Source organism: Anomaloglossus baeobatrachus, chromosome 3, assembly GCF_048569485.1.
Source record: "Anomaloglossus baeobatrachus isolate aAnoBae1 chromosome 3, aAnoBae1.hap1, whole genome shotgun sequence".
Taxonomy (NCBI): Eukaryota; Metazoa; Chordata; class Amphibia; order Anura; family Aromobatidae; genus Anomaloglossus; species Anomaloglossus baeobatrachus.
In genome coordinates, this window is record NC_134355.1 from 191,319,023 (window position 1) to 191,332,793 (window position 13,771).

The following is a 13,771-nucleotide window of genomic DNA, read 5'->3' on the forward strand; positions in this document are numbered from 1 at the left end:
AGCAGAAACTGAATAACTGGAGAGGATTGTGTTTCCATCATTCCATGGGGAACACTGCACAAAAACACATCCTACCGATACTATAGGTAAAAATCTACCTTTTAGCCCGAAATATAGCTGATGCATCTTTTATGTCAGAGTTTCCCAATGAATATTATAAAAGTAAGATTGCAGGGGTCAAAAAGACATATCACTAGTGACAAAGCTGTGCGTGGGAGATGACATGGCTCTTTTTGTATCCACCATAGATTATGTTGGCACCTTTATTTTTGGAATGCAAAGTGTCCCATCATAATAGTGGACATGTGAAAAATCTTGCTTAGGGGAAAATTTGTTTAAAATAGGTGATTTTAATAAAAAAAATGTACTCTGTCCCTATATATGCGCCTTGGTGTTAAACTGTTTTGATTCTGAAGAATAGTGGGCAGGTGACGGCTGATCACAGCTATTTGTGACAACTCCATGCTTTATTCCCTGCGCATTCCAAGTGGTTCCTACAGTTAGAAACACATTTGCAGTGTAACAGACAAACTTAACACCAATTATTTTACCACAGAACAGTTGAGACTCAACGTCTTAGCTGCGTCCTATAAAAACTGGGTCACATTCCACCGAGATTACAACATTCCTTCCTTAGGATTTGTTTGAGTGGAAATTGTGCAGTGGTGGTAAGAAAGAGGTGGCTTCTGCACGGATGCCCAAAGTGAGACGGCAAGCAATATTCATAACAGGGAAGCATACAAATCATGTGTGCCTTGTGACCAAGGGGAAAAAATTCTGACGTGCTTTGCGCAGATCTTTTATGCTAAAAGTATCTACAAAGTCTAACCACAGAATAGTGACTTGGTAAGAGCTCACATACCATTGCAGGGAATCCGGCATCAGGATTGAAACGCACAATTAAACTCTAGCCAGTATGCACAGTAAATCTGATACAGCTTCCTCTCTTCTACACTGGCCCAGTTTATGACATCAGTCACTGCTAATAATTAAACACCATTTAGGCTATGTGTGCACGTTGCGCCCTGACCAGTGCTGAAAAGAACGCACCCTCTGGCAGACGTGACGCTGCGTGTTGACAAAAAGAATGCATCCAAAATGCATGTATCTTGGATGCATTTTGCATGCGGTTTGGATGCATTTTTGTCAGTGCGTTCCCCCGGCAATTCAGCTCTGCTACATGTCCGCTGACAGCAGACACAGAGAGTCAGGCGATGAGAATGAACTCGGATGAACTGCACCAGACTTCATTGTCATCCCACGGCTCTGTCTGTGTGCTGTCATGAACTCAGATGAACCTCCGAGATCAGTGCCATCACACAGGAGTCCGCAACAGTGACGTCAGAGCTTCACCCGATTTCACTGACATTGCGGTCACGTGTGAAGGACGCATCTGTGATCGCAAATCCCCTGAGTGACTACAGTGAGCCGCGCGATCAGCTGTGCCGTCACTCAGGTTACGCGCGGCCACAGCTGCAGTCCTCCACCTGAGAGTGGTGGCCGTGAGTAACCTCAGTGACCGCACAGCTGATCGCGCGACTCACTTCAGTTGCTGCATGGAGCTCACAGGAGCGGCGGTGTTCTACTGCCGCTTCTGTCAGCTTCCGATGTAGCAGAGCTGGAAGCGTCGTGGGACCTTGCGTGGATTACGTTGGACCTGGAAGTGTTTTTGAGGGATTAATAAAGTGGTGAAAGAGTGTTTTTTTTTGTCTTTCATTACAAAAAAAGAATTTTTTGGATGTGTGTGTTTATTTTCTTTAACTTACAGGTTAAATCATGGAAGGTATCTCGGGGAGATGCCTGTCATGATTAACCTAGAACTTCGTGGCAGCTATGGGCTGCTGCCATTAACTCCTTAATACCCCGTTTTCCACTGCACCAGGGCAATTCGGGATGGGCCGGGTAGAGTCCCGGGACTGTCGTATCTAATGGATGCGGCAATTCCGGGCGGCTGCTGGCTGATATTGTTAGGCTGGGGGGCTCCCCATAACGTGGAGCTCCCCATCCTGAGAATACCAGCCTTCAGCCGTGTGGCTTTACCCTTGCTGGCACCCAAATTGGGGGGACCGCACGTCTTTTTTTTAATTATTTTTTTAACTGCTCGATATAGACACACCCACCGGCGGCTGTGATTGGTTGCAGTGAGACAGCTGTCACTCAGCGTGGGGGAGTGTCTGACTGCAACCAGAGGCGCCGGTGGGCAGAGGAAGCAGTGAATACGTGATGGATTAAGGATCGGCCAGCATTTTCAAAAGAGGAGAAGCCACAGTGTGAACGCCGTGCAGCGCTGCGCCAGAGATTGTGGATCTGTGAGTATGAGAGAGGGGGTGGGAGGGAAAGACAAACATGGACAGAAAGAGAGATAGAGACAGAGAGAGAGACCGACAAACAGACACAGAGAAAGACCGAAAGACCTGCGTTTTATTATGTCAAAAACACATGCAGATCGCTAGTAAAAAGCAAGTGAAATGCCTTTAGACATTTCTCATTGACTTCAATGTTATTAAAACGCTGCCAAAATGGCAAAAACAACTGACGTTGCTTCTTCAAACGCAGAGATTTTGACAAATTTTCCGCAACTAAAATGCAGCGTTTGTAAAAATGCATCGTGCGCACAAGAAAGCCCTATTTTCCATAGACTTTTCCTGGAAATCAAAACGCATGCAATTTTGCATTAAAACGCTGGAGCTCAAAACGCTGCTGAAACGCATGAAAAAAAGCAAAGTGCGCACATAGCCTAAGTCTAGACCTTTTATTTTTAGCTTACTCCCCATGTCTCAAAGTGCTAGAACCTGGGATTGTATTATATTTAATTAGCATATATTAAAACTAGTTTATATTTTTTTTTTTTACCTAAAATAACCCCCAAAATAGCTAATGCTCATATTCCAATGTCTCAAAGCCCCAAAACATGGAGAACACCATTTTTAAAGGTTGTTAGGTTCAGTTATAAAATGAGCCATTTCTTAATAATTTTGTCCTCCTGAAATCAAATGTGACAATGAACATTTTTAGTTGATCTTGTTTCTAAGATATCAGAGTTTTCCTTTTACTGCTACATACAGTATAATTAATGCATTATAGTTTCAGTACTTTGAAATATTTTTGCAAATATAAAGATGCAGAATATTTTGTCAATTTTCTATTTATTTAGAGAAAGCCTTAGCAAAAACTCAACTAACTAAAACATGTCTTAACACCATTGCAAATTGTAAACCTTTACAGAAATTTCACTATAAAATTTGCTCCTCATTCAGTGACAACTCTTCCTTGCTTGTCTCTTTTTTTGCAATAGATCATCTCTTACAATTCTCCATCAGAAATCTGCATTGATGGATTCCATTTTCCTTGATATTATTTCTCCATTGCCACAATATCTTGGTGAAATCTCTCACCATGCTGGTCGCTCACTGCTCTGCAGTTTGGTGGAAAGAAGATTTTGCATCAGCTCTTCATAGTTCTCTGCTCTTGAATATCCCCTCCAAAAAATAGTTACCACTAATACAAATGCTACCTTTTCAGCCTTTTCCTTGCCCTGCAACAACTTGAGAAACTCCTCATCTTGAAGGACCTTATGAATCGAAGATCCAAATAAAAACTTCTTCCTTTATCTTTGCTTCAATGAACCTTGAAAGTTTATCAATGAGATACTTGAACACTTTCGCATTTTTATCAATTGCCTTTACAAAGTTCTTCATTAGGCCCAACTTGATATGCAATGGTGGTAATAAAATCTTATGTGGGTCAACAAGTGCTGGATGCAGGACATATTTACTCCCTGGCTGATGTGAATGTTGGAGAGGTCAGTCTCTTTATTGTAGTGATATTCTCTTGCACGACTATCCCACTGACACAGAGAGCAGCAGTACTTTCTATATACACCCTGGAGACCAAGTAAGAAGGCATCCACCTTTAGGTCACCACAGAGGGGCCACAAATGTTGGTCATAGTTCAGGTTCAAAAGCGGTTTCATGTCATAGGTTTCTTCCATGTGGACTGCATAACCTAAACCGTTGATGTTGTTGCATACCACAATATCACCTTCCAAGAAGTGTTTTTTTTCATAGTAACAGGTCAACATGCTAAGCACCTAAGCTAAGAAATCCTAAAACTGTATACCTTACACAAAGAGCATTTACATTAAGCAGTTGATGCAACTATTAGGATTACATCATTGGAGCATAGTTGGCATTTTTTTTATTGGTCAACCTAAGATGATAGAATATTGAAGGCTCAATAGACTAAATAGAAGGTTTAATAGACTAGCTACTAACAACGCAATAACGATGATGAAATAATAAAGACCTTTTTCTATAAGCCTGCATGAAAAAGTAGTACAAGTAGTTACAAGCTCCTCTGGATTTTAAAAATTAGAGCTAATTAGCAAATTTAAGCATCGCATTTATTTTCAGCACCACAAAATTAGTGGAGTTCAACTGATTTCATCTCTGAACCAATTTGGCTGTGGAACAGTGTAAACAGCATTAAAGGGAACCTATAAGGTTATTTGCATGTTATTATATAGCTCAGAATTAGCTGAGCAGACATATAGCTTGATAATATTTAGTAAAGTCACAGTATGAAGGACTGAAAATAAAGGACGGGTGACAGAAAATTAGCCCCTTTAAAAACCAAGACCTTGCATGCATTGTCTGCTAAATAAAAACATCATTGGCTTCATTGACAAACACAATAGTGCTGTGGATTGATAAATGACTACAGCTCTTTACGGAAATACAGGGAAAATCCCTTTCTGAATAGTCTGGAATTTGTTCCCAGCAGGGTACTGGAGTGACGATATCACAGCAAAAGTCAACATGCAGACAGCTTTAAAGTGATAGGCAGAATGGACAACTTTTAGTTGTTTAGGGCTATGTTTACAGGTAGCATTTTTGCAGCATTTTTTTTGCTTTTTTTTCCATACAGAAACTAAAGCTGCGTTTTACATTATCTACAAAAGCTATGAGATTACAGAACAGCTTCTCCATCTGAGTTTGGGCACTATAGCAATTTTGACAATCTGCAGAACATCAAGGTTCTCATCATTTTACAGTGTTTTTTCACAGGGAGAAAATGCAAAAATGCTGCTAAAAACACAGCACATTATTTGTGTGGCGTTTAACTTTTTAAGCCTTTTTGCTTAGTAAAACTAGCTTTAACGACATGTATTGTAGATAAATCACACTTGTAATCAACCGCAATAATGCAGGCAAAGAACACAGCTATTACTATGTTTTAACTAAGTATTGGCTGTAGAAAAACATGCTGCAAAATAACGAACTTTTGGTGTGGATTTTTTTATACCAAAAACGGGTGTTGGCAGGAAAAACGTGTCAAATAAGTACTTTAAAGTGTTTTTTCCGTGAGTTTTTGCCCCATTTGAGTGGGTGAAAAACGCTGTGAACATACTATAATAAATTATATTCGTGGATTAAAAAAAAAAACAAAACACCCTGCAGCTCAAAAAAATGCAATGAAAAAACTGCAAGGTGTAAAAGATTTTAGAAATCTTATTTTGTTGCTTCTGTAAAATGCAACATTTTCCCCGCACAAAATATGTTGCAAAAATGCCACATGTAAACATACCCTTCATATTGTAGGACAAGAAAACATTTACTGAATGCGATTATGTCTAAAAATGTCATAACATCCAAAAAGGTGTTATAGCAAATATCAAGAGGGTGCCATGCAAATGAAGCATAGGGGATAGCTATGTGTGGATAGCGACACATCAAACAAAAAATAAAGTTTACACGGCACGACTTATAAGACTCTCTAAGTTTCATTTCACAGTGGCTGTCAAACACTCATGTAAGTACCTTCAGAAATACTGGTTCATGTGTTTTGTTTTTTAAATATAAGCTCATCTTCCGAAAAAATAGGATTTCCATGGGAACGCTACTTTAAACAAGCCTTGCATAAATCAATATTATAAGACTATTAAGAAATTTTGTAATACATTTTAGCAGGAAATTCCCTTCTCATCCCACCTGCCTTCCGATCTCATCCCCAAAACAACAAACCCAGCTCAAATCTGTCTTGCTCAAGACTAGGCAGGCTATTGCCTGCCATTGTGCTAAGCTTTCTAACAAGTCTTTTACCTCACCCTTCAGAGCTGGATTAATGTCTACACTGCTCAAGACAACTGTACCATTTTAATTTCCTCCATGTTGCTCATTATTTTTGTACCTGCTAAGGAATGAATAGAAGCAAGCCATACTTATGCTTCATTGTGTAGGGAAATCATAGCACCTAGCCTCCTCCCACCAGCTCAGAATCAACTGCAAAGAGTATGGAGAGCACAAAAAGAGGATAAACAGAAAATACAGGATATTAGACATATAATGGCCAGAAATGGTGGTGGTATTACCCACCTCTGTCTTGTGGCATTGGTGATTGGCTCAAGGCAGGATGTGAACTAGACTCTGTTTGACTTCCCGGAGGTTGTGGAGGCATCTGGCTACCTATAGATTTAAAAATAAATAAAAAAAAATCATCAATTATATATAATATTATATTACCAAATTAATAATGTAACCCTATACACCAAAAGGAATATGAATTTTTATATGATTTATGCATACTATTTGCATAACATTTGCATACAATTGAAGTGTTTCTAAACCCCATTCATATCATGTTTTACATATTTTATCATAAATCTAAAGGAGCTTATTATTAGAGATGATCAAATCTGCATAGATTAGAGTTCGGAAAATGTATCAGAGAAACGTGATTTGCATCAGTTAGAATAAACAGTTTACAAAAAAATAAACCTGGCTCTCCAAACAAGAAGCCCACTGTCTAGTTCCCTAGGCCGCTTTTCTCTTTGCCCTGTTGCACACATCTTCGGCCTGCAGCTTCTGATGTCAATGACCGCCATGCTTTCACGGTGCTCCTTGTGAGATGTCAGGATGTGCATCACTCAAGGCCTAGTCACGGTCTTTGGGAAAAAATATTGTGATGTCATGGCAATAAGGGATGTCAGAGGCCTAGTCCGCTGGAAGCTGCGGTCAAGAGTAAAGAAGACGTAGAAGATGCGCATGAGGAAGGCGAAAAGAAGAGGTGCAGAGGACTGGACAGCATGCTATAGAGTTGGCAAGAAAGGTGAACAGTAAGGATTTATTTTTCATTGGAGTGGAGAGTGAATTGTAAAAACTCTGTATTCTAGAGAATACACATTTTTGTAAAATTGGAGAATTCTATTTTACTCAAATAAATTGTCTCATCTCTACTTATATGTGTAATGTGCCCACAACTACTTTACAGGTATGAAAACAACCTAAACTGCAGATTTGTATAGTTTATTACATGAACCACAGGTGCCATACTTTAGAACATAAGGTTGAAATTACACTGGCGGTGGATCACAGAAAAAACAACACACAATACATCTCCAATAGAAAAGAAGGAGATTCCAACATATGTAAGCATATGGGCATTACTGTTTCCAAAGTGGTGAACCATGCAACGACAGCAAGTAGCTAAATTAGAATAAATACTGCTATGTGATCAAGGCAAAAGAATGCTCCTCAATATAGTAAACAAATGGCAATTTCATGTTAGCACAAGAAACTTCTCCTTAATATGCATGTATGCCTGAGGCGCTGCTATCAACAGAATATTTGATAGGAGACTAGGGGATTTAGTAAAGAAGAACAAGAAAAGAAGATTTGAGAACAGTCTAGCAATTCACACGATCAGACAAGATATTCAATGAATGCTCAATTCCAAAATTTTAAGAACAGTTTTATTGGTTTTATTAGTTAGCTTCTTTACCTAATAAATAACACTGCAGCTGTAAAGATCAATTTTAAGAAAGTTATTAAAATTGGATTTAATATCTAGTGGTAGTACAAGTGGTTACAAATGTATATGCTGCACGAAACAAACAGTTCACTTTTAAGGTGCAAAATGTAAAAAATAAAATATTGTTCCTATTCAATTCTCCCCTCCTGCCCCAATAAACCATCTTCAGAGTCCACCAATTACTGTGGAAACTATAAAAATTCCTGGTGATGACTAGGTTCATTCTTGTCTTTATTATTGTAACTCCTGAAGCTTTTCGTCTGTAAATTCTTCCATCACCAACCTACCGTAAATGCACAAGCCTAGCACTTCCTTCTAACAGCTACAGCAATGCCACCACCCTTTGCCCAACTACATTAAAATTAAATTCAACCCTTTCCTGACTTATGGTCCTTATGTATGATGCCCAGTCGGGAGCAGACCCTGTAACATTCCTGGCAAATGTTGGCTGTGTTACACAGCCAGCAACTGTCAAACAGAAGCAAGCGAAGCTCTGCCTGCTGCTGTTCAACCCCCCAAATGAATAAAGTAAAAGAATAAAACTTTCTTTTATGAAAATAAATATAATTATGTAGGTGCTTGCGTAATGTTATGTCACATGAGCGCTGCAGCCTATAATGTCTTAAAGCACTAGAAGCTACACTTCATGGCTAGGCTGCAAATAGTAATGTTCTCCTTTTGTCATAGAAAATCAACAATTCAAATTATGTTCTCCGTGTGTTTGCAAAAGTCTCCTCTGGGTGCTCTGGTTTCCTCCCACACGCTAAAGTTATAGTGATCGAGAATTTAGATTTCTCCAGTCCGAATGTTGCTCGTGCAACTGTGAACAGACTGCAGGTCCTAAACATGCTATCACAGCCTGCAGCATCTCCAGATTTGTCTGCCATTGAGCACATATGAGAGGTTATTGGTCAGCAATAATAACAGGATGCTGCCAGCAGTGGATCTTGATGATGTGTGTGTCCAAGTGCATTCAGCTTGACAGAACATCCCTCAGGCAACCATTAATAACCTCACTCCATTAATAAACTCACTCACCTTACGGCAAGGTGTGTGGTTGGTGTGTACATACATGTAAATACATACATGTACATACATACATACATACGTGTACATACATCAAGATGATTGGTAAAATATTTCCATTTTCAATCATTTGCATATGTCAAATCTGTGATTTTTATAATTCTATGACTTTCTTCTTGGTGTTGCAATTTCAATATTGTTGATTGTCTTCAAGTCAGCAACTTCAAAGTACCTAAAATGACATTTTCCTCAGCCTCATAGCCATAACACAATCTGATTATAGTGATATAACATTAACCTGAAGAAAATAAGGTTCTCATGTGTATATTTATTGTTTTATGCCAAGTACACTTGTCATCTTGATCCTTTATCAATGATGTTATGTTCTCCATAACCTTGTCAAAAGTTAAAAAAAAAAATCTGACTTCTCGGTTTTCCAAATCTTTATGCCTTTTTAATCAAGTTAAAACTTTCATTAGTTTAGTACCCTCAGCAAGGTCAGGGAGAACACTCATTTGATCGCTTTTAATGAAGTTTCCAAGCACAAGCTCCTTGTCACTTTCTTTTTGGAAAGGAGAGTATCAACATTAACAATCACTGGTTACACCATTTATAAAACATGCAGATGTGGATTATTAAAGATTAATGCATTTCTGGATTGATGTCGGCATTCCGTTTGTCTCATGCCAAAACCAATTCTGTTATTCATTAGTCAACGACAAATCAGATCATGGGGATGCTGCACAGGATTCAAAAGGTGCATCATGGATAGAGAATGAGTGATGAAACCAGTTACAAAGCCACTTAATCTGGATCATCATAGGAAAAATGAACAAAAGGATGTATGTCAGCTCACCCCTCTTCACTCCCGGACTCCACACCGATGCAAGGAACGCCCTGGCCCGGGCGGAAGGCAACATCAGAAAAGACAAGAATCCACCATCAAGGAGAATGTACAGATGAATAAAAACTTGCTTTTATTGGAATTTTCTTAAAAACAGGTATTCAATCCAGTAAGCACAGAGGCACAAGTATAGTGGCGGATTATCCAATGCGTTTCGACCAGAGGGTCTTACTCATGGTCTTACTCATGACTCTGGTCGAAACGCGTTGGATAATCCGCCACTATACTTGTGCCTCTGTGCTTACTGGATTGAATACCTGTTTTTAAGAAAATTCCAATAAAAGCAAGTTTTTATTCATCTATACATTCTCCTTGATGCTGGATTCTTGTCTTTTATCATAGGAAAAATAATCCAATCTAATATAGGAAGGAGGGAGTAAAGGAGAATGGCAAGGTAATCATGATAATTCTGACCAACTAAAGAATGTACGTCTGGAACTCCAAATGGTGTGAACAAGGTGCAAAACTCAAAAACATAACTATACACTAAGGTAAAGAGTTGCACACTAGTCACAATGTAGGGGGAAATAATGAAAAGCAGAACTGCTGTGGGAATACTAGAATGAAAAATACAATGAACTATCTGAAGAATTGAAAAAAACTTGAAAATGGAATATGCATAACTACTATGAAAGGAATAAAAGAGATTTTTAGCCATTGTATTGATCAATGCAAAAGAGCCCCAAAACCACGCCAAGGTAATCTCTATTTTTGGGGTCCCTAACTTATATGTAAACTCACCTGCAGTTAAAAAAACATGCTCTGTATGGGAAGCAAAGGATCAAGCTATATATGTGAAATGAAACACATGGCTATGGGTAGGGCTGTGTATTTCATATATATAGCTTGGTCCTTTGCTTCCCATATAGAGCAAGTTTTTTAACTGCAGGTGAGGTTACACAAGTTAGGGACCCCAAAAATAGAGATTACCTTGGCGTGGTTTTGGGGTTCTTTTGCATTGATCAATACAATGGCTAAAAATCTCTTGTATTCCTTTCATAGCAGTTATGCATATTCCATTCCATAGTTCATTGTATTTTTCATACTAGTATTCCCACAGCAGTTCTGCTTTTCATTATTTCCCCATACATTGTGACTAGTGTGCAACGCTTTACCTTATTGCATAGATAATTCTGACCAAGACCCAACAAGTTTTTGATACGCTACATACAGTTACCATATCTAGGTTTTATTGACTTGACCTGAAATGGACTATGGCTTATAGTGTAATGCAATAAAAAAAAATGTGTCCGAAACTGATGTAAAACAATTGTTAAATAATGGTGGGACTTAGCTAAATAAAAGGATAACAACAACTTTAGTTCTGCATTGAAGTAGCTCAAATGACAAATGCCCTCCTATGTCGGGTATAACCATGCCACAATAGAGATGAAAGGCTCTCTCATTTTGAGTGTCATTTCAAAATTAATTCTTAGACGTATGAAGCTTTTACAGGTACTTTCTTAATTACTGGTCTCAATAAGTCTTATTTTAGGTTCTCATAATTCAGCCAACAATTTTTTTTATCTGTACAAAACTACATTAGTGCGCCCCTGAACTTCTGTTTGAAGCTCAAGAGACACGCTATGATGCACCACCAGCTTCTAGATTTTTCACACCAAAGATATAATGATTGAAAAACGCCGGTGAATAACAAAGTAGGGATAGTGCTCAATAAAAAAAAATAAATGAGACACTAATGAGCAAAAGGGTAACAATGTTTTGAACTTTTGACATTCAGGCTCCATATCTCATCATCCACAGATTTGAATGTGAGACTACCTTTAATTTTATAGACAATCTTGGCTATCTGCTACATAAATTTGACTTGCAAGTATTTAGCCTATGATGAATTATGCAGATTGTCATGTCACTGCATTTTTATGGTTTTGCTCTTGGTGGTGCAAAAATCTTTTCCTTCCTGTATACTACAAATAACAACCAGTGCTTACATTTCCTAATAGCTCAGTGTGTTATTAGGTTGATTCACAAGAGAAAGGACACTGGTTCGAATAAAAGGAGCACCCATGAAGATTTTTCAAGAAAAATAGCTCATCGATAGAGGTCTCTCAGCCTAGAAAATTGCCAAACTGCATGAGTGAGTACCATCCATGGCAGTTGGACGAACATGAAATGAAGTATATCCATCCAAAAACCAAAAGGTGAACATCCTATGAAAATATTGGAGTCAAAAAGTCCTGCTCACCACAAGGTCTATGAGTTCAGGCGCAACAAATACGGCCCATATGCTTCGTAATAGTGAGATCACAGACGTTCATGCAAGCACCATGCAATGCATGTTACACAAAAGTCTGGAATAGTGGCTCGAAAAAAGGTGAAGCCGCCTCGACTTCAATATAGTCATAAGCATTTACTAGAGTTTGCAAAAAAAAAATACGAAAAGTAGACAGAAGATGATTGGAATCAGGTTATTTGGAGCAATGAGAGGAAAGTCAATAAACTAGGCTCTGATTGGCGGAAAGGGGTAATAAAGAAACAAGGGGAAAAGAGGCTAATGATTGAGAATTTGAAGGAACTGTGAAGTTTATTGAAGGAAGCCTTAAATATGGGGCTGTTTCATAGCCAAAGGCGTTTTATACTTGACCAACAACGATGCTGGTCTTAATGTGGAGCCATTTTTCCCAGTCTTACAAGACAAGTTACTTCATACACTTGAGCACTATGGGTATGAAAAGAACAACATTTTGTACTAGCAGCACAACAACCTGAAGCATACATCAATTTTGTCAAAGAAATGGTTCAATGACAAAGTAGAGGTGCTGGATTGGCCCCCACAGTCCCTAGACCTCAACCCAATAGAATACTTGTGGGTACAATTGAAGAAATAGCTATACACCTACCCAAGTCGACCAGTATGCACCAACATTGGGAACATGTAGAAGAGACCTGGGATCAGATTTAGGGCGGCAGATTTAGTTTTAGACATGTTTGAATCTGATCAAGACCATGCCCAGAAGGACTAACCAAATAAATTAAAATTTAGATTTTTAGGAGCAAAACAGTAACAATGCAGTGACATGACAAGAATATGCATAACTAATTATATGCTAAATGGTTGCAAGTCAAATTTATATATATGAGATAGCCAAGATGATTGTCTACAAAATGAAGGTAGTCTCCCGCTCAAAGCTGTGATGGATGTGAGATATGAAGTCTGAAAGTCAGAAGTTCAAAACATTATTAACCTTTTGCAGGTCAGTGTATATGCATGAACTGAAAATGAAATATTTTTTTTTATTCTACTTTCACTAAATAGCGATTTTTCAATATAGTAAGAAAATATAAACAAGTAAATGAAAAAGATAAGAAATGTTGCATTTGTTTTGAGTGTTCCTATTTAGGCACTCAACATGTTGAGTATCTTACTTTCCATATTTACTCGCCAACTGATTGCTTGCTTCTATGTATAAGAAAACACATGGCAGGAATTCATTCCATAGAGCAGCCAAGACTGGTAATTATAAATACGGACACTTCAATAAAAGCGTTTGAAAAGAATAACCCTGCCAACTGCACAGGTCACATATGCTCGATGGTAAACAGGATTTAGTTCTAGGTGAAATGAAATGTATATTAACATATACAAGAGCCAAGTCATAAACTCTATAGGTCTAGTGGTCTAGAATTGCCTTCATTTATATAATGTATAAAAGATATTTATTTTGCTTTGTTCTTTTTCAATCAGGATGCAATCTACAATGATAATAATAATAATAATAATAATAATAATAATAATAATAATAATAATAATAATAAAGTCTATAAATTTACCACCATCAGACAAAATTGCAAATTTAAACAACATGCCTGTAGGGAGAAAGGAGACTGATAATACCTACAGTGCCTACAAGTAGTATTCAACCCCCTGCAGATTTAGCAGGTTTGATAAGATGCAGATAAGTTAGAGCCTGCAAACTTCAAACAAGAGCAGGATTTATTAACAGATGCATACATCTTACAAACCAACAAGTTATGTTGCTCAGTTAAATTTTAGTAAATTTTTAACATAAA

The 13,771-nt window shown here is 38.1% G+C and overlaps 1 protein-coding gene across 8 annotated transcripts in view; it reads right to left on the minus strand.

Annotated features, from left to right (window-relative positions):
- The window catches only part of ARID1B (AT-rich interaction domain 1B), a 572,492-nt gene that overhangs the window by 181,644 nt on the left and 377,077 nt on the right, over window positions 1-13,771 (minus strand). For all 8 annotated transcript variants that reach the window (XM_075339668.1, XM_075339666.1, XM_075339669.1 and 5 more), the window contains one exon: window positions 6,375-6,464. In XM_075339668.1, coding sequence (XP_075195783.1) covers window positions 6,375-6,464 — 90 coding nt within the window. The remainder of the gene's footprint in view (window positions 1-6,374; window positions 6,465-13,771) is intronic.